At 57.1% G+C, this 24,987-nt stretch overlaps 1 protein-coding gene across 1 annotated transcript in view; it reads right to left on the bottom strand.

Annotated features, from left to right (window-relative positions):
* The window catches only part of TAF4 (TATA-box binding protein associated factor 4), a 71,516-nt gene extending 49,260 nt beyond the window's left edge, over nucleotides 1-22,256 (bottom strand). The window contains exon 1 of the mRNA XM_079943630.1: nucleotides 20,877-22,256. Within this exon, the coding sequence (XP_079799756.1) occupies nucleotides 20,877-22,155 (1,279 nt within the window). The 5' untranslated portion in view covers nucleotides 22,156-22,256. The remainder of the gene's footprint in view (nucleotides 1-20,876) is intronic.
* Nucleotides 22,257-24,987: the final 2,731 nt, after the last annotated feature.

The following is a 24,987-nucleotide window of genomic DNA, read 5'->3' as shown; positions in this document are numbered from 1 at the left end:
CAGGCAGGTGAGGAACCCACCAGGCCACCCTCCGCTGCTCACACCACTCGTGCTCACGCCCACCCCAGCACAGCTTCCCCTTTCGGCAGGGCCCCCGTCACACACGACAGGCGTGGCACACGGCTGGCACTAGGCTAGCACTGAAGAGTGAACGAACGTTAACTCAGGTGCACAGCCACTAAAATCATGTTTACCAGAGAACAGTTAAGGACCTGGGAAATTCTGGAAATCAGGAAACAACGTGTCAGAGATAATTATGACCTCTTGGTGACAGAAATACAGATTATTAACCATTCCTTTCCCATACTTTTCTGTGTTTATCGAATGTTCTATGATGGGTATGTGTTTGGAGACCAAATGTTATCTTGTTGGTCTGCAAGTACAGAGGAGGTAAGCTATACCTTACAATGGCCACTTCTGGGACAGGCAGGCCCAGAGGAAGACCACCCCCGACGGACACTCAGCTTCCTCCAATGAGGACTAGACGGATGCTTCCACTTCAATAGAAGCAAAATGGAAGCTGTGTGGGTGGTCCCGTCGGTGCCTGACACAGCACTGCCCCCGGGGGCTCCAGGCGGAAAGTAACTCCTCACAGGCACAGCTAATAAGCGGCCCCTTAGCTCAGGCAAATGGCTTCCTGGTGCTCTAGCTCTCTATTTTAAAATTAAGGAAAGCGAGACTAAGTAACCAGTGTCAGACCCAGAGGGCAATTAAGCCCGTTTCAAAGAAGCCCCTGACCAGCAGTCCCGACTTCTTGCTCTGTTGCACCCTGGTTTTAGGAGAGGGCAGACACTGGTATCCTACACAAATACACGAGAACACAGATTGTAACTCCAGTTCCAACTACCCTTCTTTCCCCTGGGACATCATGCAACACCAAGGCAGGAAGAAAAGGAGGCACCATGAACTTTTCTTGTATAGCTGTACTGAAACACAGTGTACAAAGAACAAAATATACCCATTTAAAGTGTACAACCTGGTGAGCTTGGACAAAGGCATACAGTTGTGCACCCACTGTCATAATCAAGGTTTGAAACATTTCCATCAACTTAGAAAGCCTCTGGGCAGCACACAGCCATCACCCCTGACCAGGCAACCACTGTTTCACAGCACAGCTTTTGCTAGAATTTCACATAAATGGAACCGGATCATAGCCGGTCCTGTGCCTGGCTTCTCGCACTTGGTGGACGACTCTGAGATCCCTCCGTATCGTGGCACGTGGCCTACTCCATTCCTTTGTATCCTAAGTCGTGTCCCACTATGTGGACAGACCGCGTGCACCGCTCACCACCTGGTGGACACTTAGGTCACTTCCAGCGTGGGCTGTTACAAACAGGGCTGCTGCCAACGCTACCAGCGAGCCCCAGGAGGATACACGTCTCACTTCTCTTGGAGGGGGTGCTGGATACCATGCGCACATGCCGCATTTTTCAAGCACCTGCCAAGCTGTCTCCGCCTGCCTGGCTGTCCCCGTTGGCACTCACCCCACAGGGCTCCACGATCTCCACACCCACCCACAGGAGGTACGGTCGGTCGTTCTCGCTCTACCTGCGTCGGTGTAGGTGGAAGCAGTGGACGTATCCCACGGGGGCTTAACTTGCATTCCTCTGATGACTCTTCATGTGCTTGCTGGCCATTTCTGTAACTTCTCTTGCGTCTATTCCAAACGTCTGCCCCTTCTGAACAGAGCTGTCTTCTGACTACTGAGCTGTATTCCGGACACAAGCTCATCTCACTTCGCAGCCTGCCTTCCATTTTCTTAACACTGTCTGTCAGCTAGCAATAGTTTTCCTTTAATTCTCAAATCCAGTTTACTGATCTTTTCTTCGATGGTTCAGCCACCTGTGTCCCAGGAAATCTTTTCCTAAGCTACAGGCAGAAAGATCGCCACCTGCTTTCTACGTTTACTCTTTGCTTTTAGGACGGTGACTTCAGTGTCACTGCGAGTGGGACGCACTTTCGCTTCCCGGGACTCTGCATCCAGTGCCTGCCATCCCAGGGCGGGCGGGCCGACGCCCTGTCTCCTCGGGAGGCCACCCAGCAGCCTGTGCCCCAGCCCTGAGATGCCACCCGCTCTGGAGAGGAGGCCTGCCCCAAGAGTGAGCAGGCACTGCGAGTGTGGGCTTCCCCTAAAGCTACTGGATTTTCACACTCCTCCCCAGCAGGGCTGAGAGTCTAGAGATTACACAGGGAAGACCCACTGTGTTCGCCTTACTTTCCTGCCCCTAGAACGGGAACCCTAAACCTGCAAAGGAAATTGTAAGTTCATGTGCAAGGAAAGAGAAAACCCTAACCGAGCAAAACAGGACAATGTCTTCGGTGGATTCTTGGTCTGCAACTACACTCAGGGAGACCTTCAGAGGCACAGCCTCACTTGAGAACCTGGCCTACCAGTGGGGGGTAGAATCTCACAAGGGGCGCCTGCCCACGACGCTGAGACGCCAGCCCTTCCCCCTGCTGTGAAGGCAGCGCTCACACCACAGCCAAGCCCAAAGGCTCGAACCTGCTCTGGAACACGCCAGGCTTTGCCACAGGAAAAGTGACCCCTGGTTTCCATGGTGAGAGCGTGGTGAACATACATGTCTGCTGTCAAACTCCGATCATACGGAAAACGACACGGCCAGGGGAGCCAGAGATCTACCATCTCAACACAGCACCCAGAAGCCCTCACCAGGACATTCAGGCACAGGGGCTGCCTGATGAACAGGTGTCACCCAGGCCAATGCTCCCCGGGGCGCCCCCAGACCCACTATTCCTCCCACCTCACACCCTCCACCAAGGCTCGGCCCCTGCCCCCACCACCACGTCCACCCAGCAGGCGCTTCCCTCTTCCCCACCCACAGGGTGTGGCCACCAGCCCACCCCTCCCCAGAGCAGGGCACCCCTGGTTGGGGAGGGGTGCCTTCTAACGCAAGCACCAAAAATCACCCCTGAAAGTCCCAAAAGCCCCCGGGGGCTCGGGCAGGGCCAGGTCCCCTGGGCAGCGACACTGGCGCTTGTCACCTAAACCCTAGGCCAAGGAGGGGGCTTGCCCTTGGGGGGTCCAGTTCCAGAAATGCTCTTCTCAGAACCCTGGACTCACTCGGGGACTGAGAAGAGTGACAGTCCATCCCGAGGCCTGGACAGGGCAGGAGTCTCCCTCAGGCTTTCCCTGCCAGGAGGGCTCCTCCAGCGTCCCAGGGAGGCTGCTCCCCGATGACTCTTCCCCAAATACCCCCATTCGTGATCAAAACTCTCAATAAAGGAACAGAAATGAAGTTCTTCAACTTGATAATCTACAAAAAACCAACAGCTAACATCATACTTCATGATGAGAAGCTCAAAGCTTTCCCACTAAGACCTGGTACAAGGCAAGAACGTTCCCTCTCACCACTGCTTTCAACCGGAAGTCCTCCTGACCAGTGCAAGAAAAGGAAAGGAAATAAAAGGTACGCAGATTGGAAAAGAAGAAATAAAACTGTCTTTGTTCATAGATCATATGATCACCTATGCAGAAAATCCAAAAGAACTGGCAACAAACAAACAACTCCTGGAACTAATAAACGTCTATAGCAAGGTTGCAGGATACAAGGTTAATATATAAAATTCAACTGCGGGACTTCCCTGGCAGTCCAGTGGTTAAGACTCCACGCTTCCACTGCAGGGGGCACAGGTTCTATCCCTGGTCGAGGAACTAAGATCTCACGTGTCGTGGGGCGCAACCAAGAAAAAAAAAAATTCAACTGCTTTCCTATAAATCAACAATGGATAAATGGAACTTCAAATTAAAAAGACAATACTACTTACATTAGCACCCAAAAAGTGAAATACTTAGATATAAATCTAACATAATACATACAGTGATGAATTAAATCAAAGGAGAACTAAATCAATGAAGAGATATTCCATGTTCATGGATAGAAAGACTCAATACTGTCAAGATGTCAGTTCTTCCCAACTTGATCTGTAGATTCAACACATTCCCAATCAAAATCCCAGCACATTATTTCATGAGTATCAACACACTGATTCTAAAGTTCACACGGAGAGGAGGCGAAAGACCCAGAATGGTCAACACAATATTGAAGGAGAAGAACAAAGTAGGAGGGCTGACTACCCAACTTCAAGACTTCCTGAAAAGCTACAGTAGGGCTTCCCTGGTGGCACAGTGGTCGGGGGTCCGCCTGCCGATGCAGGGGACACGGGTTCGTGCCCCGGTTCGGGAGGATCCTACATGCCGCGGAGCGGCTGGGCCCGTGAGCCATGGCCGCTGAGCCTGCATGTCCAGAGCCTGTGCTCCGCAACGGGAGAGGCCACAGCAGTGAGAGGCCCGCATACCGCAAAAAAAAAAAAAAAAAGCTATAGTAATGAAGACAGTGTGCTACTGCGGAAAGAACAGACACATAGATCAATGGAACAGAACAGACAGCCCAGAAATAGACCCACACAAATATCATCAACTGATCTTGGACAAAGGGCCAAAAGCAATACAATGGAGCAAAGACAGTCACTTCAACAAATGGTGCTGGAACCACTGGACACCCGTCCACAAGCAAAAGATGAATCTAGACACAGACCTTACACCCTTCACGGGAATTAACTCAAAATGCATCATAGACCTAAATGCAAAGAGCAAACTATAAAACTCCAAGAAGATAACAGAGGAGAAAACCTAGACGACTTGGGCCTGGTGATGCCTTTTCAGAGACAACACCAAAGGCACGATCCAGGGCTTCCCTGGTGGCGCAGTGGTTGAGAGTCTGCCTGCCAATGCGGGGGACACGGGTTCGGGCCCTGATCTGGGAAGATCCCACATGCCGCGGAGCGACTGGGCCCGTGAGCCACAATTACTGAGCCTGCGCGTCTGGAGCCTGTGCTCCACAGAGAACAAGAGAGGCAGCGATGGTGAGAGGCCCACGCACCGCGATGAGGAGTGGCCCCCACTTGCCACAGCTGGAGAAAGCCGTCACACAGAAACGAAGACCCAACACAGCCATAAATAAATAAATAAATTTTAAAATAAATTTAAAAAAAAAGGCACGATCCATAAAAGAGAAAATTGATAGGCTGAACTTCATTAAAACTAAAAACATCTGTACTACAACAGACAACTTCAAGAGAATGAGAAGACAAGCCACAGACTGGGAGAAAATATTTGCAAAAGACACATCTGATAACGGACTGTTAACCAAAATATACAAAGAACTCTTAAAACTCAGTAAGAAAACAAACAACCCAACTGGAACTGGACCAAAGACCTAAACAGGTATCTCAGCAAAGAAGATATACAGATGGCAAATAAGCACATGAAAAGATGCTTCCCGTCATATGTCACCAGGGAAGTGCAAATTAAAACAATGAGATACCACTACGTCACTCTCAGAATGGCCAAAATCCAGAACCCCGACAACACCAAACGCTGGTGAGGACGTGGAGCCACGGGAACGCTCATTCACGGCTCGTGGGGATGTGAAACGCTGCAGCCACCTTGGAAGACGGTTTGACAGTTTCTTACAAAACTAAACATACTCTTACCATATGATGCAGCAACTCTGCTCCTTGGTATTTATCCAAAGGAGCTGAAAACTCAGGTCCACACAGAAACTTGCGCACAGATGTCTGAAGCAGCTTTATTCACAACTGTCAAAACTTGGAAGCAACCAAGATGTCCTTCAGCAGGTGAATGGATAAATAAACTGCAGTATGCCCAGACAGTGGAATGTTATTCAGTGATAAAAGGAAATGAACTATCAAGCCATGAAAAGACATGGTGGAACCATAAGTGTATATTACTAAGTGAAAGAGGACAGTCAGAAAAAACTACGATACCGTATGATTCCAACTCTACGACACTCTGGAAAAGACGATGGAGACAGTGAAAAGATGAGTGGGTGCCAGGGGCTGGGGGAGGGAGGGATGAACAGGTGAAGCACAGAGGATTCTGAGGGTAGTAAAACTACTCTGTGTGATACTACAACGGTGGATACATGTCATTATACATTTGTCCAAACCCACAGAATGTACAACCCCAAGAGTGAGCCCTGATGTAAACTATGGACCTGAGCGATGATGAGGTGTCAATGCAGGTTCATCGGTTGTAATAAATGCACCACCTGGTGGAGGGTGCGGATAATGGGGGAGGTTATGTATGTGTGGGGGCTGGGGGCACATAGGAAATCTCTATACTTTTCTCTTAACTTGTTGTGAAACTAAAAATGCTCTTAAAAAAATTGTCTTTAAAAAAATCTGCTTTGGGGCTTCCCTGGTGGCGCAGTGGTTGAGAGTCCACCTGCCGATGCAGGGGACGCGGGTTCGTGCCCCGGTCCGGAGAGATCCCACATGCTGCGGAGTGGCTGGGCCCGTGAGCCATGGCCGCTGAGCCTGTGCGTCCGGAGCCTGTGTTCCACAACGGGAGAGGCCACAGCAGTGAGAGGCCCGCGTACCGCAAAAAAAAAAAAAAATCTGCTTTGGGGACTTCCCTGGTGGTCTAGTGGTTAAGAATCCGCCTTCCAATGCAGGGGACACGGGTTCGATCACTGGTCGGGGAACTAAGATCTCACATGCTTAGGGGCAACTGAGCCCTAGTGCCTCAACTAGAGAGCCCGCGAGCTGCAACTACTGAGCCCGCACGCCACAACGGGAGAGAAGCCTGCCCACCACAATGAAGAGCTCGCGTCACAACAAAATATCCCACACGCCACAACTAAGACCCAATGCAGCCAAAGATAAATAAGTAAATAAATATATTTTTTTTAATCTGCTTTTACTAGTACTTGGAGAGTCCAGGGAGGTGCCCCCAAACCCCCCTGAGAAGCAGCCTCTGGGTGGCTGTCTGACCGGTGGAACAATCTCTTCCCCCACCAAGACCCACTAAACCGAGAATAAATGAACCTAAGTGGTCCCAAGCCCCCAAGAGAAGGAGAGAATAGAAGGACGGGAGATTCCAGGAATTCCCTGGCAGTCCAGAGGTTAGGATGCGGGCTTCCACTGCCATGGACTTGGGTCCGATCCCTGGTCAGGAAACTAAGAACCAAGGAATGAAGGAGGAAAAGCAGACTCCAGGAGGAGGGGCAGGAAGGGGTCTGCCCAGCACTGCCCCCAAGGGCTCGGGGAGGAGGGTGCCTGCTGCAGGGACCACGAACGGGAACTGGGGGAGTCTGGGTAGCACAGCAGCCACGTGTCCAGGTTTTAAGCAGGAAAAACTCAGAGCCGGATTATCCTTTCCTAAGACACTGAGAACGTTCTGGCATCAAGAAGTCCCGCCTAGTCCCACCCGATCACCCAGAGACGAGGTGCGCCAAGGCACGAGCATGACCCCCTCCCTGTTCATGCCGTGCTCAGACAAGCCAGGACCACCAGACACTTCAGGAACGGCTCCTACAGGACAGGGGCGTGCACACCTGCTACAGGCCAATCGCTGTCCTGCGTGCCAAGGATCAGAAGGCTTCCTTTCTCACAAAGCAACTCGAGAGAGCTGGGGAGACGGGGCACCCACAACCGGGGAGAACGCACAAGAGCAAACCACGCAGACACGACACCGTGCTCCCGACAAAGTAAAAGGAATTTCAAAGGGAGCACAGGCGCGAAATTACCAAGAAGGGGCAAAGTGCCCACAGAAACAGCAGCACACTGTCCTCAACCTGGAGAACTGGAGCGTCCAGGGGCACAGGCTCGACGGCAGGGCCGGGGGGCACCCACCGCAGGAGACCCGAGGTCCTGCAACCGGCACGGAGATGGCAACGCTGGGCTGAAGGTCCAGGCCCTCGGTGCGGCTGGGGCCCAGTGTATCAGGGCCCCCAGGCAGAGACAGGCGTGCTCGCCACAGCCTCCCCCTGGAAGCTCCTGGAGAACGGCTCCAGCAGGATGTCAGCCCCCGGGCAGCGAGGTGGGGTGGGCACGGGGGACCCCAAGCGCCAGCCAGCGTGGCCTCTTCCCGCCGCGGGCTGCACCCCCCAGCCCCATGGGGCTGACCCACCCAGAGCAATGGTTTCCCCCTCCTGGCTGAACTCTGTTATCCGTGTCCTCCTTTCACTCTCAAAAAGGCTGCCGCTGAGCAATCACTAACCCGTCAGCCCCGCGGCCACCCTGGACGACTCTGGGCGCTCCCACTGCCCGATTTCTCCCGGTGACCCAGTGCTTTGCGGCAGGCAGGCCACAGCGCACATGGCCCCCCTCCCTGCCGCCCCCAGGGAAGGAGGCAGGGCCCCCCCCATCCAGTCCAGCCCCTCCCACCTGCCTCCTGCACAGCCCTCCCCACTCCGCCCACGCTGCCGGCCGCACTGCAGCTCCTGACACGCTTCCCCACCCCAAGGGCCGGCTCCGCACCGTCCTCAGCCTGCCCCCACACCGCCCTCCGGCTCAGTGCCCTCTGGCTCAGTGCCCAGCCCCCAGCGACCTCCTCCAGGGCCTGACCACACACCCTCCTTCCCCCGCTGCACTCTCCGTCCCCAGGTACACGTCCAGGAGCCACCTCGAGCCCCAGGAGGGGCTGTGCTGAGTCCGCAGGCGCACCAACAGCTCAGGGTGACTTGGACACGGGTAACAGCCCGACGTGATACAGTGGGCCAAAATATGTTAAAATTATTACTTTCATCTTGTCGTACACTCATGTTTTTTGTCCTTTTTAACTGCTACTGGAAACTGAACTTTCTGTGTGGCTCACGTCACATTTCCACTGGAGAGCCGTGCTCTAAAATCTCCCATCTTTCAGAAACAAGCCCAGAAACAACCAAAGAGACTGAGACTCCACTTGCATGTGCCCCACCGACAGTCCCCAAGCACTGTCCTGACACCCCAAGGGCCCTTCTCACCTTCCCCCAGGCTGGCCCGTTCCAGTCACCAGCCTCCAGGGCCCAACCCAAGGGCAGCTCCGTCTTCATCTCCCTGCCAAGTGAAGACACTCATCTCCTTGACACACTCCTGACCCCACACCTGCCTCCCCGCCCCGCCCCGAGGGCACCCTTCTTCCCCCATCTCCTCTGCAGCATCCTTTGCTGATCCACCTGTTCCGCCTCCAGGCGTCAGAAGGTCTCAGAACACATCTGTGGGCGCTTCTTTCCTCCCTGGCTATCCTACCCGTCCCCCAAACCAGGCGAGCACACCGACCCCCTGGTTTAAAGTACCATCCCTCTTTCAGGGACCCTCCCTTCCAGGTCCCCAGCCCTGAACCCACTTCTGAATTTGACGCACATCTCAAGTACCACCGACACTCACTTGGGCATCTAGTGGACAACCCAAACTCAAGCGTCTAGAAGCAAGTACGTTTCCGTAAGCAAAGAGCCGGCCTGTGCTCAGCATACCCCACACATCGCTGGGAAGCGGCAGCACTTCCTGGGCTGGCGACTCCTCCCACGACAGGACTGTGCCCCCTGCTCCCCCACTGGACACCCCAGCAAGGTGAGCGGGGCTGAAGAAGCTGTGGGGTCCCCAGGTGACAAAGGACCGCCCGCCCTACAGGAGGACGACTCCTGCACCGCGACGCCTGAGGAGCCGAGGTCGCAGAAGACGGCCCACAGCACGGCTCTCTCTACAAAGTTATGGCAAAACCAGACACACAGTTCAGCAACCTTCAGGAAGACGCCACGAGCAGGTAGGAAGGGGAAACGAGGGTGTGGTGGCCACGAGGGGGGACAATGGCTGCCGCGGCCGGAGAGGTGGGGGCCAGACAGTCACGTGGGAGGTGTGCAGGGACCCAGCTCTGCTGCCAGGGGTGTCACAGGTGCTTATTAAACTGTTACATGACCAGAGACCACGACTAATTCACGTCTACACATCTCAGATCCAAACACACTTATCCTGTCCTCCACTGGTCTCCACCAACGGCTTCCTGAAGTCTCGGCCTGTCTACTGAGCAGACAGACCACAAACACCCCCAGGCCTCCTTGACTCAGCGGCGAGCACGTACGCCACGCAAGCGCCACGCTGATGCTGAGGTCAAAGAGGAGCGACACACAAGCCACGCTCCCTGCCCTCAGGTGTCCCCTGCTTTGCTGACGAGACCACAGTCAAAACCAACTGGTAACCCACAGGAAGCCCCACTTGTACGGGCTCAGAGCCACCTGCCCCGCTGCTGGGACCCACGGAGACAGGCCTCAGTGAGAGACACGCGAGACATGCAGTCCTGAGGAAGGGCCTGCTCTGCCTTGGGGGCCACAGATGCCAGGGTCCAGGAGCAGCGCAGGGGCTGGCGCCTGATGACGGGCAGAAGCGTCCAGAGAGCGATGTTCTCGGCAAAACGAAGAGCAGCCGTGACGTACGGCTGTGACCCGGGTGCTGACTGATGAGGAAGAAGGCAGGCATGGACTTCCCTCGTGGCGCAGTGGCTAAGAACCCGCCTGCCAATGCAGGGGACACGGGTTCGAGTCCTGGTCCGGGAAGATCCCACATGCCACGGAGCAACTAAGCCCGGGCGCCACAACTACTGAGCCCGTGCTCTAGAGCCCACGAGCCACAACTACTGAGTCCACATGCCACAACTACTGAAGCCCACACAGCTAGAACCCGTGCTCCGCAACAAGAGGAGCCACCGCAATGAGAAGCCCGCGCACCACAATGAAGAGTAGCCCCTGCTCAGCGCACTAGAGAAAGCCCGCGCGTGAAGGAACACACGGCACAACACAGGTAGGAACACAGATCCGAGTGGTGTCCCTGCACGGCCTCGAAAGTGGGCTCACACCGGGCCCCACCCCACCTGCTTCCTGCACACGATGTACTCCTGCCATCCGGCCGTGCTGACCCGGAGAATGGAGCCCAGATACTCTCCGCCTGCTCTGCCCGTGCCCACGCATCCCTGCACTCACCTGTCCCACCCTGCTAAGGCTAGACCGGAGACACAACACTCGTCTCTAGGGAAGCAGGTCCCCAGCGGGTCGGCAACCCACACCCACACCAGGAGACCCTGCTGGCGGCCCCGAGGTCGCCAAGCCAACAGCACCCCCAAGCGCAGCCTCAGAGCCCCCCGCGGAGGCATGTTTGCAAAGCCCCCACAGCTCCAGGACCAGGACGCTAGGCAGCACCAGGCAGCGGTTTCCCAACTGCTCAGCGTGCAAGGGAAGCAGGGGTCAGTCCACGAGGGCCCAGGCCAGGCACCGAGGCCCAGAGCGGCCAGGAGCCTTGCCTGGACCCGCACGATCACTGACAAGCTCTGGCTCAGGGCTCTCTGCCTGCCTCCCTGTGGCCCAGCTGTAGGCTATCTTTACTACATCACCCGAGGACTTCCAAAGTGAGCATTCTGAACTGAGTTTCTTAAACTGCCAAACACATAACTAAGTGGCACCAGCCCTGACTTGTTATCTAATCAGTCCAAAGCAGCAGAGAAAACTCTGGCGTCTCCAGAACTGAATATAACAGACAGAACCTCTATTTTGAGAAATTACACCAGGGGAGGGACTGACTAATGACACTGCATCTCAGAAATGACACAACACTCGGCCCACTCCTGCCCTCACGCACTGACCTACAGTGGTTCAGCAACACGACCCCATCAGAAAGGCACTCCCTGAGGACAGGACCACACTGCTTCAGCACAAGGTCGGACCTGAACCTGGTGCTCAGTTAGTGCTTGCTGACCGACGAGTGCCCAGCTCTCAAACCACTGCCCTGGCCTGCGGGGCCACGAGCAGGGCTGCTGACTGCCCACCAAGACAGCCCCCGGACACAGGCTGAAGGAGCCCACGGCCTCTGCCATCAGGAGAAAGGTCCCGGGCCTCAAGGCCAGGGTGCCTCGTGACCGCTCACCCTTTCCAGCCGGCAAGGTGGCCTCGACCGGAGCACCTGCGGCCCGTGCAGAGAAGAGCCCGCGGGCGCAGCGAGGGGCCTTTCCAAGCCGGGACCGCAGAGCACAGTTGCTGCCACCCCGAGAAGCCCGCGGCCCGGGCACTCCACGCCCTCCCGCACCTGCGTCTCCAGAACGGGTGGCGGGCACACTCACCCTGGGAACAGCCTCTCGCCATATGGATTTTCCCCGTGAAAAGCCTGGTCCCTGTGCATCAGCTGTTTCAAGTCGGCACAGCCATGAGGGGTGCACAGGAAGGAGCAGGCGCCCTGGAGGCCCAGCCGGCCGGCCTCTCTCTGGGCCCAGCCCCTCGGTAACTGGCCGCCGGGTCCCTGAAAAGCCACTCACCTCCAGTCTCAGCATCTTCATCAGGGGAGGTCATCTTCACAGGACCGACCGGCTCCAGAAACCTACAGACCCCTGCATCCCTCCATCTGCACATGGCAGGAAGTCGAGGACTGCAAATCACCTGAGTTCATCAACTCACGCACCGTGTCGAAAGTAATGATGTTCATTCTAAGCCATTTTCATAAATAAAACGGCAAAGAGGCCAGGGGATGGCGCTCCCTCAATGACAAACGTCCGACATCACAAAACACTCTTAAAACAAGTGCCCCATGTCTTTCTTCCCCAAAGAGCTGGCAGCATTCAGGGCCACCCTTTCCTGCTGACCCTCTGCCCGCCCCAACTCCGCCCCAGCAGGGGGCTGCCCACTCCCCACCTTCTCCCAGGAGGCAGCCCTCACTCGCTGGGTCTACGCTGAGGCTCCCTTGGGGGTGACCGTCCACAACCAAACACCCCATCGAATGCCACGACTCCCACATTCTGACCTCTTCCAACCTCTCTCGCAAGCTCCTGCCTTATATTTAACTACCCACCTCTGATGTTTCCTCTGGGAATACGCATCTCAAACTTAACGTGTCCAAACACACACATCTGTCCCCACCCTCACTGCCCACCCAGGGAACGTTCCACCTTCTCCCGTGTCATTGTGGTCCCGAATCTCAGTCCCTCTGGGACTCCCTGGCCTTGAGCCTATCAGCAAGTCCACAGCGCTCCACCCTACGCCGGCACCCCAGGCCCGGCTCTCTGCCCCCGCCTGGACGCTGCCCGTCCTGCCCCGGCCACCTCACCCCTGCATTCCACAGGCCACAGACACAAAGTGCTCTCACAACGCAGTTCAGATTCTACTGCTGCGCTGCCGAAAACCCTCCAAAGCCTTCCCAGCGCACCTGGAATAAACTCAAACCCCAGCACACCTGGCTACACGGCTCTTCAGCCAGCCGGCCCCCACCCATCCCCCGGGGCTCCCCCCACCCCCGCTAGCCCACTCCGGCCCAGGAGCCTCTCCCTGACCTGCCCTCAGGCTCCTGCACTGGCTCCCTCCTCTGCCTGAACCCAGGTCCCGGGCGGCATGTGGCTCCTTTCTCATCACCCGGGTCTCATTTGCCTGCTCGGAAGGCCTTCCCGGCCAGCGGCGCCTGCTGGTCCCTCGTCCACTCCTCCATCCACTTAGGGTGAGAAACCCTTCCGAGGCTCCGCTTGTTTGTTCGCTGCCTGCTGCCCAGCACGACGAAGCACCCTGACAGCAGGGGCTCTGTGGAACTGGGGGCCCCCAGCTTGGACCCCGGCACCACAGCAGCCTGGCTCACTGGCTCAGTCCACACCTGGAAAGCATGAGTGGGATCGGGCCGCCCTCTCCGTCAACACCTCCACCAATCAAGGTGGTTTAATTAACCTCACTTGGTTAAAAAAAAGTGACGTAAAACTAGATACAACTGTCTAAAGAAGTCTTTAGAACGCTATCGATTTCTAAAGAGTCGTATTTTGGCCACGTTTCTAAAAACCATGGTTTCAAAAGCGTAAATGGTCGAGCTCTTCAGAAGACAGTCTTTATCAAAGACCTGGAAGTGCTCAGCCCAGCAGACGCACACAGAGTGGACACCAGGACAGCCACCTAAGGGTCATTCATGACAGACCAGTGCACAGCAGCACAGCAGCCTGTCACAGGGGCCTGCGACGAAGCGTTGGCCCGAGGCAGTGGGGGACCAGGCGGACAAAGGGAACTTCAAAGATCACCGAGGGGTGGGAGCTGCACTCCAAACTCACGCAGAAGGCGGGCCACAGGGCCCCTCTTTCCAAACTTCCTAAAGGAATAAATCTAATTTTATGATCAGAAAAAACAGGTGAGGAAAGGAGTCATTTTCAAGTGACCAATGATTTTAATAACACAGTTACATTTTGAAAATCAATCAAGAATGCTTTCCTTTTTAATTCTTCAAATAAGTGTCGTGATACTTAAGATGCTACTATTTCACAGCATCTTTACAGATCAAACAGGCATGCATCAGGCCTGTCTCTCATGTGCTGGGCTCACTACCACCCAGCGTCCGTCTGCATAAACCTTATGAAGGTGAGCTCCCCTGTGAGAGGTGTAAAAACCTCCTTTAAACTGCTTTCCTGAGCAGCTGTCCACATACTTCAGCACAAAGTCTCGGAGTGGAGAAGCTGCCTTCTCGCCTTCTCCCCGTGCTGCTGAGACATGGCCGTGTGAGCGGTGTGCGCTGCCCTCTCCCTCCCCGAAGCTCACAGGCTCCTCGCTGACCCCACAGGCCTCTCTGCCCTCTGTGGAGTGTCCAGCCAACACCTGCCACTCCGATCAGCGAACACACACCTGGCAGGCCGCGCCCAGCACTGGGGAGGAGGGCTTAGATCTCCTGGCTACTAGAGTCCCGCCCTGTCCACTTGGTGTCTACTCAGACCACTGACCACCCCCCCAAAACAAGTCACTTGAGAGCTAGAACCTTCTTACCGCTTGCCCCTAAGTTCTAAAATATGACATCCAATTTGATACGGTCGTAAGAACCGTTTTAGGATTTCCCCAACCTCTGGAGCTAGAGAACATTCGGAAACAAGCCCTGGAAGATACTAGTTCCCCAGTGTCAGCGCAGATCTCCTGCATCCTCCCCTTCACCTGGTCACACGTCTCCCGAGTTTGGGCTCAAAATCAGCGTGCATGTCCCTTCCTCCCAGGCCATGTGGAAGAGGCAGAAAGTTCCCATCCAGGCTCTAACTTCAGGAGGGAAGGACAAAAGTCCAACTCAGCTTCACAGGGCTGCAGAGGGGCTCTGCACTCACAGGCCCTGCTTCAAGCCCCGCTCACGATGCCCACGCCAGGAGGGTGAGGAGCTCCCCCGGCCTCCATCCACGGCCTCCATCCACGGCCTCCATCCACGCCCATGCAGCAGCACGGACAGGCAGGCAGCCGGACAAGGAAGCCGGACAAACAGGGGCGACGTCTATGCACTTCTCAAATGGGGGCGGGGGAGGAATCTAAATTGTGGACATATTTTGTATCTCTTTGTTTACTAAAGGTTTTAATTCCTTGGTGTAGCTATTCGAGGATATATAAAATTCAAAATTTTTAAGACTTCCCTGGTGGCGCAGTGGTTAAGAATCCACCTGCCAGTGCAGGGGACACGGGTTCGAGCCCTGGTCCGGGAAGATTCCACATGCCGCGGAGCAACTAAGGCTGTGCGCCACAAATACTGAGCCTGCGCTCTAGAGCCCGTGAGCCACAACAACTGAGCCCACGTGCTGCAACTACTGAAGCCCGCGTGCCTAGAGCCCATGCTCCGCAACGAGAAGCCACCACAATGAGAAGCCCATGCACCGCAAAAGAGTAGCCCCCCCTCGCCGCAACTAGAGAAAGCCCGCGCGAAGCAACGAAGACCCAACGCAGCCAAAAATAAATACGTTTATTTTTTAAATTTCAAAATTTCTTATTCAAAGCGTGCATAGCCCTACCCTAGAAATATAAAGTTTCCAATTTTCAGTCATGACTTTACAGCACTTGCTCTACTTCACAGAGCGTTATTAAAGAGCAATTATTCCAAGAAAGAAGCTCTGAAGTGCGTGCGTTTGTAACTTACAGGCCAGGAGCCAGGGTCCCCTCAGGCCCAGCAGGAAACAACACAGTTCAGTCACCCGCCAGGCGCACAGCACCCAGGGCAGAGGGTCCTGCTGCAAACAGCTCCCCTGTCCTTTGGTTTTCTTACTTAGTTCGACTGTTTTATTTACTATCGAAGGCCTGATTAAATAAAAGGCTGCCGACCTCCAGCCTGAGACAAATTTCAGAGGTGAGAGCTCTGAACAGTGACTGAATCAATCAGGACAATCAAGAAAATCTGAGTCTCCTGCTTGCTATCAACACGAAGACAAGGAAAAGTGCTTCTGAGACCTATGCAAATTACCCCAAATCTCAGGCAAGTTTCTCCAGAGTCCTTCAAAATCTCTGCTTCAAGATTTTCAAAAACGGTTTTAATTATGTTTTGATCAACTCACATACGACTAGTGATTTATGAAAAAGCTTTCTTAAAAGGTATCATTTAAGATGAGGAAAGCTTACATTTACACTGAAACGGGCTCGGGAAGCATGTCAGGAACCACCGGCATCTCATTACGACTTCAAGGAAACAGACAGGTGCGCCGCTGCTCTTTCCACTGAGCCGCTTCCCCCCAGGGCGGGGTCTGAACCGAGCCGCTCCAGTTCCGATCAAACACCACTGCGGGGGGCAGGGGGGGGGCAGCGGCCAGAGCCCAGGCTCCACCCCACAGGCTGGGGGGGGGCGCGACAGCCGCCCCCTAGCCAGGAGACCACTTTCCCAACTGCCCTTCCAGAGCCCTCGCAAATAAGGACGCACCCCTCATGCAGTGGTACTCAGAAAGTTGTCTCTTCTAACTCTGGTGATTCCGCCACAAGGGCGGGACCCACTGCCCTGGAGCGCAGTGAGAAGAGACACCCCGGAGGGGCCTGAGGAACCCCTATCCTGGCTGTTGCTAAAACGTGAGAACCACCAGCTCCGAAAGACACCCACCTACGTGTGCAACATCATCCTGATCCATCCACGTCACCAGGACGGCTACGTCCACCCTAAAGACAATGGGGACAGCCAGGTTCCAAGGTGGGACAGAGAAAAAGGAGGAGTGACCGCCTGCTTGCCCGCCACGGGCCTCGCCTCCAAGCTGGCGGTGTGGAAGCAAACTCAGAGACACCACCTCTGCTACGCTAAGCAGAGATGCCCAGTGCTGGCCGGGTACAGCTCCCCAAAAGTTTTTTGGTTTTTGTTTTTTTCAAATGTCACTGTTATCTAAGGATGTCAAGAGAAAAACTCAGTGAAGGCCTTTGGCCTAAAGTGAGCCCCCTGCCCACGTCCACTCTCTCTGCAGACAGCTGCACCCCCTTGTCCCCCCATGGCTTCCAGGACATGTGCCCCAGGTCTATGGCCCACCTGTGCTGACAACCTCAGCAACTTTCTCACAGAACCAGAGCTGGCCACCACACCAGGCTCCCTGGTCACTGAGAACCTGTCCAATCTGGGCATGGTGCTGACGGGAAGAAAACTGTGTTTTAGACTTTGCTACATCTACAGCAACATACTGCTTGGAAACCAGTGAGAAACATAATGGAGCTGAGACAGCGTCTGACTAAACGCTACCTGACAGTGGTGCGTACCGCTCCTCCCAACGCAATTTCACAGTGCTTCACAAAATGGTCAAGCTCACTTTCCACCTGGGGAAACTGAGACTCCAAAGAACCACATATTCTGTCCCAGGTCAAGAGTGCCCTCAAGTAACAAAATCTAAACTTCTAAGAACATCCCTCGTGCCAAAGCACTTCTGCCAAAGTCGGCCACCAGACGTCCAGAGCCCAAAACTCTGGGGCTGCCACCCGGCTCAGGACCAGCCTTCCCAGAACTCAACCCGGCCCACACAGCACAGTCTGCTACCCTGGACTCTTTTTCCCCTTTCCCCACCATCCAATAATTCTATTCACCAAGGACGGGAACCCCTGCCCTAGACCTCAGCAGCCTCAAGAGTGTTCATCTTAAGCCACCAGCCCCATGCAAACATTCCCGAAGCCCAGGTATGGAGGAAAGGTGTTCTATCCCGAATGAGAACCGACACTTCAGCCAAACCTTAGACCCACAGGAGAACAAATTCTCTGTGAAAGCAGAACAGGCAGACATACACTGCTGAAAAGGCAAGAAAAGATAAGCTTTAGAAATAAGCATCTCTAGCGTAACACCTATCTCAAAAGATCTCTTGAAACCATCTGCGCACACGCCAATTTTGGTGTCGTATCACTTTTCTCTCCTTTCAACTATAATAATAATGTTACTTCGATGTTATGACTATTCTAAGGTGTACAGAACTAACTAGTGCTTTTCACTGTTCTTGGGTCCACTGCCTTTGCTGCAACAATCTCTCTGAAGGCTCATGTGTTCTTAATATTCCCCACAGCAGATAAAATTGAAACTCTGGTACCCTTAAGTGAGTAAATTAATTACAATAACATCAACGTCTCTTTACAAAACTGTCCTGACAAGGAATATCGAGACTGAGTTTACTGAAACCAAGTTCAACACGTGCTCACGGTGGCTGTGAGGATGAAACATGCAAGGCCTGACTGGCCCTCAGGGACTCGGTGAAACCTCTGTCCCTCTGTTTCCCCCCTCGGACTCTGACCTACAGGGAGGGAAGGCACCGGGAGGGGCAGGCCTCTCTCACCCACACTCCAACTGCCAACAGTCTGTTACTTCACTTGACACCTAAGTGTAGCTTTGAAAACCCTGCCCACCCCTAATGCCTGAGTACTAACAAGAATGAGTTATCATCCAAGCAACAGTTATTTTTACAAGTTAGTTCCACCTCCACTTTGTACATTTTTATGATGAAAAATTTCAGAGAAAAGGAAGCATCAAACAGAACTTAATATTTTCTGATTGACCCATTATACGAGGCAACTAGAATATTCGTAATCTGTCACTTTGATTTAAAGAACTAATTTGTGCTATTTAAAAGAAGGCACTCTGCTGTGGGGCACTGGTAGTAATTTTAACTATACTTTTTGTGCTTCTTCTGTTATTAAGGTGAAGGAGCGGAATTAATCAGCGCTCCAAATCAGTAGATCAACTGTGGGGGGAGGGGAGCATGAAGAGATGAATGCGAATCTTTTATTTTCTAGAAAGCATTTGGCCCCTTTAAAGCACAGCTCTCAGCATTTGTCACCCAAATGTCAACATGAGCTGTTCTCTGCTCTCACACGTGGGACTAATGCAAAGACTCGTGAGAACTCATGCAAAGAGTCAGCGCTTCTACGATTTTCTTCAAGGAGTCGCCTACTTGTCACATGCAGACATCCCTAACACACCGCTAGCACAGGAGGTGAGAGGGAGTCCAGGGTCAATCACAACGAAGATGACACAGGTGCCCTTTCCAAACCACAGCTTCCTCCCCCCAGAAGAAATAAGGTAGCGAAGGCTTCACCTACGCAGAGGCCCAGACCAAGGGCATCCAGTCAACCCCAAACAGCCACACCTACAGGCACCATCCGGGCAGGCCGGAGGGGGGGGATGGGGGACACGACGACGGCCTCCACCCCGCCCTGGGAGCCAGGCACAGCGCGCCAGTCTCGCAAAATTTACTGACGAGCTCACACCAGTTTTCAATAACAAAAGTGCAGCGCATGGAACCGGCCTTGCTAGGAGCGAGGAAGGTGCCGAGGACCAATGAGGAGGTATTTTAATAAGTAGGTAAAAAGTATTTTGACATTTTCCATAATGTGCTACAACCCCGAATTCTCTTTTTTAAACGTTACTGAAGATCAAACATATCTTCCACTAAAAGGTCAAAAGACACATAATGAGCAAAACACAACCTTTAATAAAACCCTCCTACAAACTCAAAAACAAACAAACTGTGCTGTAAGGGGCAGCCCGCACATCTCAAGTAACTTACACCCCCCCTCACAGCAGGGGGGCTCCCACAACCACCCCAAAACGCTGCTCTTGGCTGGAACCTCCCCTCCTCCCACCCGTGTGACATCAGGTCCTTGCCAAACTTCACCACGGCTCCAAACCTCACAGCACTTTGACAGCAAATCCTTCCTTCCAAGACGCTGAAATCCTCTCAAGGTGACCAACCGTTCTTTTCCGAAAGCATGGGGGACACAGGCACAGGACGTGCTGTTTCTACTACTCCTGTGCGGCGGCACACGTTACTACACAGCAGGGGAGGAGCGCTCCGAGTCCGCGCAGGCGAGGCGGAGGGCATGGAAGAGAAGACAGGGAGCCTCCAGTGCTGGAGTTTCTCGCTGCCCAGGAAGACCGAAACAAAGCAGCGGGACACGTAATGCCGTGGGGGACCTTTCGCTGGCGAACCTAAAGAGCTGCCGAGATGACGGGAGATGGAGCGTGGGATCAAGGAGGCTCGCGGTCCTCCTGCACCGTCTGTACCTCCGAGGGACCCGCTGATGCGAGAGCACGTGCCCACCGCTGACTTCACTGGTAATAATTAAGGTAACCGGCATCCTCTAAGTGAGAACACCGTGCCTACGAGGAGTGCTGAAACAAGGCTGCAGAGCAGGCGTGAGGCAAGGGCTCCGACCAGGAAGGCTGTGTGCCCCGCGACTCCTCCAGGCTCACCTGGGAACTCTGCCATCCTGGTGTCAGCAGGGCAGCGAAAGCTTTCCGTGCAGCCTTGCCCAGCCTCGTGGAGGGGGCGTCACTCCGCTACCCTCACCAGGAAAGGGGGGGTCCCTAGCCCACCGGCAGGGGACACCAATCACAGCCCAGCATAATAAACGAACAGGAGAGTTCAATGAGGACACAGACCACATGCCTGATCCCAGAAATCAGAGAGGGAAGTGCCAAGCATGGGAAAGCCACGGGCCCAGGCTGAATAACCCAGTAAGTTGTCCCCGGAGCACCAGCTGCTACTGCTCTCCATCGTGCGGGGACTGGGCAGGGGCACACAGAGCCAGGAAGGGAGCAAAGGACCCACTCGCTGGACTGGCAGTCCTAGCAGAGAAGCTCTGCAACGCAAAGAACTAAGCTGGAGCCAAGCACTGCACCAGGTAGGAGGCCCCCACTGCCACATCACACACACACACCCGCACACACACTCGCATGCCCAGGACCGTCCCGCGCCGGGGCAGAGGCGCACCCCCGCTCGCAGCAGGCCCACGCAGGGCCCATGACCTCCGCGTCCTGCCAGCCCGACAACTTCCTGGACGCCCAGCTGCAGGGCACGAACGCACTCGCCCGGCCGCGCGGCCACTCACCTGGGGGCAGCTGGAAGTTCTGGATGTTGGTCGGGTTCTGCGGCGGCTGCGGCAGGCGTGGGGCGAGGACCGTGGGCGTCAGCGTGGCCCGGATCCCGCCGGTGGTGGCCGAGGGCGTCCTGGGCAGGCTCTGGGTCACCGCGCTGGTCGAGCCCTTGGGCAGCCCGGTGGGGGTACCGGGGGCCGGCGGTGGGAGGCCGGCGGCGGCGGCGGCGGGCAGAGCCCCTTGCATAGTTGGCCCGAGGATCATACCGGCCCCCGCGCCGGCCGGGCAGCTGGCCGCCAGGGTCTGCGGCGGCGGGGGCGCCGGCTGCAGCGCAGTCTTGGGCGAGTCGGCCTTGGCCACCTGCGCGGGCGCGGCGGCGGGCCCCGGCTGACTGTTGGCGGCGGGCGCCGGGGCAGAAACGGGCGCTGGGGCCGGGGCGGGCGCGGGGGCGGGCGCGGGGGCGGGCGCGGCGCTGCCCCCGTTCTGCGCGGCCACCGGGGGTCCGGCCGGGGGGCCGGGCGGCCGGGCCAGGCTGGCGGCGGCGGGCGGCGCCGGCGGCGGGGCAGCGGCGGCGGGCGCGGGGGGCGCGGCGGGCGCGGCGGGCGCGGGGGGCGAGGGGGCGCGGGGCGCGGGCGCGGGGGGGGCGCCGAGGAAGGGCGGCGTCTGGATGACAGTGGCGGCGGCGGGCTTGGGCGGCGGCGGCGCGGGCGCGGGCCCGTTGTGGAGCAGGCTGACAGCAGGTGCGGCGGCGGCGCGGAGCGAGTTCCCCAACGCGGCGCTCCCATTCAAAGTTTGCGCGGCGCCGGGGCCGCCGGGCGGGCCGTTGCGGGCGGCGGGCTTGGCGGCGGGCTCGGGCGCGGCCGCTGCCCCCGGCGCACAGGCCCCGGCCGCGGCGCCCGCCCCGGCCCCGGCGCCGGCCGCGGCGCTCGCGCCGGCCTCGAGCGCGCTCAGCTTCGCGGCGGGCCCTGCGGGGACAAGCGAAGCAGCGCAGTGAGGACGCGGGCCCGGCCGGCGGCCGCCCGCGCTCAGGCCGCGCCGCGCTCTACCTGCGGGGGGCGGCTCCGGCGCCGCTGCGGGCGCGCCCTCGGCCGGCACGGCTCCGGCTCCGACATGGTTCCCGAGCGCGCCGGCGGCCGCGGCCCGCGCCTCGGGCGCGCGGGGCGCGAGGTGGTGGTGGTGGGCCGCGCTGGCCGCCAGCTGCGACTCGAGCGAGCCCACCAGGTCGCTCACCACTTTCTCGTCCACCTCGCTGTTGAAGAAGACCTCGTCCAGCAGATCCGAGCCCGCCGCCATCTTTCCTCCTCGGCCCGCCGCCGCCGCCGCTCGGCCGGCGCTGGGCGGGGAGGAGGCTCCGCGCGGGCGGGCGGGCGGGCGGGCGGCCGCGGGGGCGGGCGGGGGGCGGCGCGCGCCGGGCGGGGCGGGGGCGGCGGCCGGGCGGGGGGCGCGGGCGGCCGGGCGGGGGGGAGGGCGGCGGCGGCGCGTTGCGCAGGCGCGGCGGCGCGCCCGCCCCCGCCCGCCGCCCGGCGCCTCGCCATTGGCCACGGTGCCCCCCGCCCGGCCGCCCGGCGCCCCACGATTGGCCGCGGCGCTCGCCTAAAAGGCGCGTCCAATGGCTGCGAGCGGCAGAGGCCGGTGCGCAGGAGGGCGGCCGGGGCTCAGCGGGCGGGTGGGTAGCGGGCGGCGGGCTCGGCGCCCTGGGGCCGTCGTCGACGTGGGGGTCCGGGCCGCCGGACGGGCTAGAGGCCGGAGGGCAGGAGGACGAGACGGGCAGGGACCGTGGCCGGGACCTGGTGGGGGCGGCGGCAGTGACTGGCTCTTTGTCTCCGCTCGCTCCAAAATGGCTGCGGCCGGAGCTGAGGGGAGAGCCGGGCGGGCGGGCGAGGGAGCCGGGGACGCCGTGCTCCCGGGACCCCAACGCCCCTCATGGAGTCGCCGCCGCCGCCGCCCGCGGGGACCTGGCGCCCCAGGAGGGTGCGGCCTGGGGCCGGGGGCCGAGGCAGGGAGGCGGCCTGGGCGTCGGCGCCATTGCTGCCCGGCGGGCGCGAGACCCGGAGCTCGGCGCACCGGGCGGGGCGAGCGCTGGCCTGCCCCTCGGCCGGGCGCCTTGGTCCGCCCGAGATCCGGCGTCTCGCGCCGTGAGGGCCGCTGCTCGGGCGGCGGGGGCGGGGCGGGGGTCGGCGCCCGGGGCCGCGCCAGGGTGACTCATCTTCTCCGGCGGCGCGGCCCCCGGACACGAATGTCTGTAAATTACTGGGTGAGACGGCGGCGCCGGCCGGGACCAGCAGCTCCCGTAGGGAGCGTCCATCCTGGAGGTCTTCCTCGGGTCCTTATTTCCCGTTCTGTCCTTTTGACGAAGTAAGTTATCTAAAATAACCTTACGAGCACCTTCTCTGTAGAAACAGTTCACGTAAAGTTCTCTCCTGCGTGTTTTCGGGGTTTTTTCACCGAAATATGGTATTCCGGGACATGCCTAGGGGTTCTGTTCTCTCCCCTTTTTTGGGGGGTGGGTGGGCGGGGGACCCAGAGAGGTGCCTCCAGCCTCGCTCCAGCTGAAGAGCCCGCGCCGCAGTCACACGGACCGCAGCACAATGCGGGAAGCTGTTGACACGTAAATGATCTTTTCTAACCGCCTAACAAAAGAACCCGCCGGCCCCCGCGAGCCCCACTCACGGGGCGGGTTTAGACAATGGGCGCGGCGGCTGGAGCCTGGAAAGGGGCCTCCATGGGCCAGTGTTAGGGGGTAACCCTGCGAAGAGAGAACCGGAATTTTGCACCCGAACTTGAGTACCCAGAAGGTGGAACAAACCTGGGGTGGGGGACCTTGCACGCGGGGTGCCTGCGCGCCATCCCCACCGCTCTTTGAGCCCGGCGGGGGCGGACAGTCTGGTTTTCGAGCCAGAGCAGAAATGTGGCATTACGTGTAACATCTCATCGTCTTTAATGTTGACAACTCATTAGAAAATGTTCAGCTGGGCCAAACAAAAGCAAGCTGACTTCAGCCCCGGGTGCGACCTCCGTCGTGGGAAACGGAGGTGTACACCGTAGTCTACACTCAAAACACTCACATCGGAGTCAGGGTAGAAGAGTTAGCAGCCGTGCTACTGGCCAGATCACTGGCTGCCGCGAGACCGTGACCCCCGGGTTCTGAGGCCCTGGGGAGGGGGTCCCTCTCCCGTCCGCCCCTGTAGTTACTCAGATCTTCAGTGAAGGGAGGAAGTGGTGCCATGTGAGGCCCCTCCTGCTTCCCCACAGTGCAGGGACTTCCTGCGTCCTCTGAAGGCCCGCCAGGACCCCTCCAACCCTCCGCGCCGCAGTGGTGCTGACATCACCCCCAGAGTCCTCCGGGGCGCCCTCCGGTCCAGCAGGAAGTGTGGGAGGTGAAGCGTCCGTGCGCCGCCTTCCATGCCCCACCACGCCCCACCCCGCTCCACCCAATTCTTCCAGAGGGGTCGCCCGCAGAGAAGGTGGGAGTTACCGACTGCTTAGGCACTCTCCCGCATCTGGTGCCCTCCAGAGCACGGCCCGCCTGGAGAGCGGGGTGGGGGCGGAAGCCACGTGGCTCCTCCCCTCCTCCCGATAGGAGGGCGGGGAGACGCTACCAAACTGTTAACCTTGGCCACCCTGGGGACTTGAGGCATTTTCTTTGAATATCAATCTGTGGTTTTACTCGCTTCAACAAGCAGCTTCCCTGTGACTTCTGTAATTTGAAACAAAAATCCCAACTAGCGTGAAGAGAAAAAAGGGCCTGAAAACGAGTGTAAATATAAACACCAGGTTTAAACAGGGGAAAATGTTTATTGTTAAGTGAGAACGGCAGAACCCAAAAACAGTACATCCTTGCCACCTACAGCGGTGCAAACATGCAAGGCCATGGGCAAAAAGGCAGCCACCCAGGCCGGCAGCTGTGTGGGACTTTAAGGTTTATTAAGCAGTATATTATCTTTTCAATAAAATGGAGACAGCATCAGACACGCTCTCTTAAATATAAGAATAAACATAGAAGACCTAAATAGACATTTTTCCAAAGAAGATATACAGACTGCCAACAAACACATGAAAGAATGCTCAACATCATTAATCATTAGAGAAATGCAAATCAAAACTACTATGAGATATCATCTCACA

The sequence above is a fragment of the Stenella coeruleoalba genome (genome assembly GCF_951394435.1).
Source record: "Stenella coeruleoalba genome assembly, chromosome: 15".
Taxonomy (NCBI): domain Eukaryota; kingdom Metazoa; phylum Chordata; class Mammalia; order Artiodactyla; family Delphinidae; genus Stenella; species Stenella coeruleoalba.
This window is presented reverse-complemented; position numbering and strand designations above follow the sequence as displayed.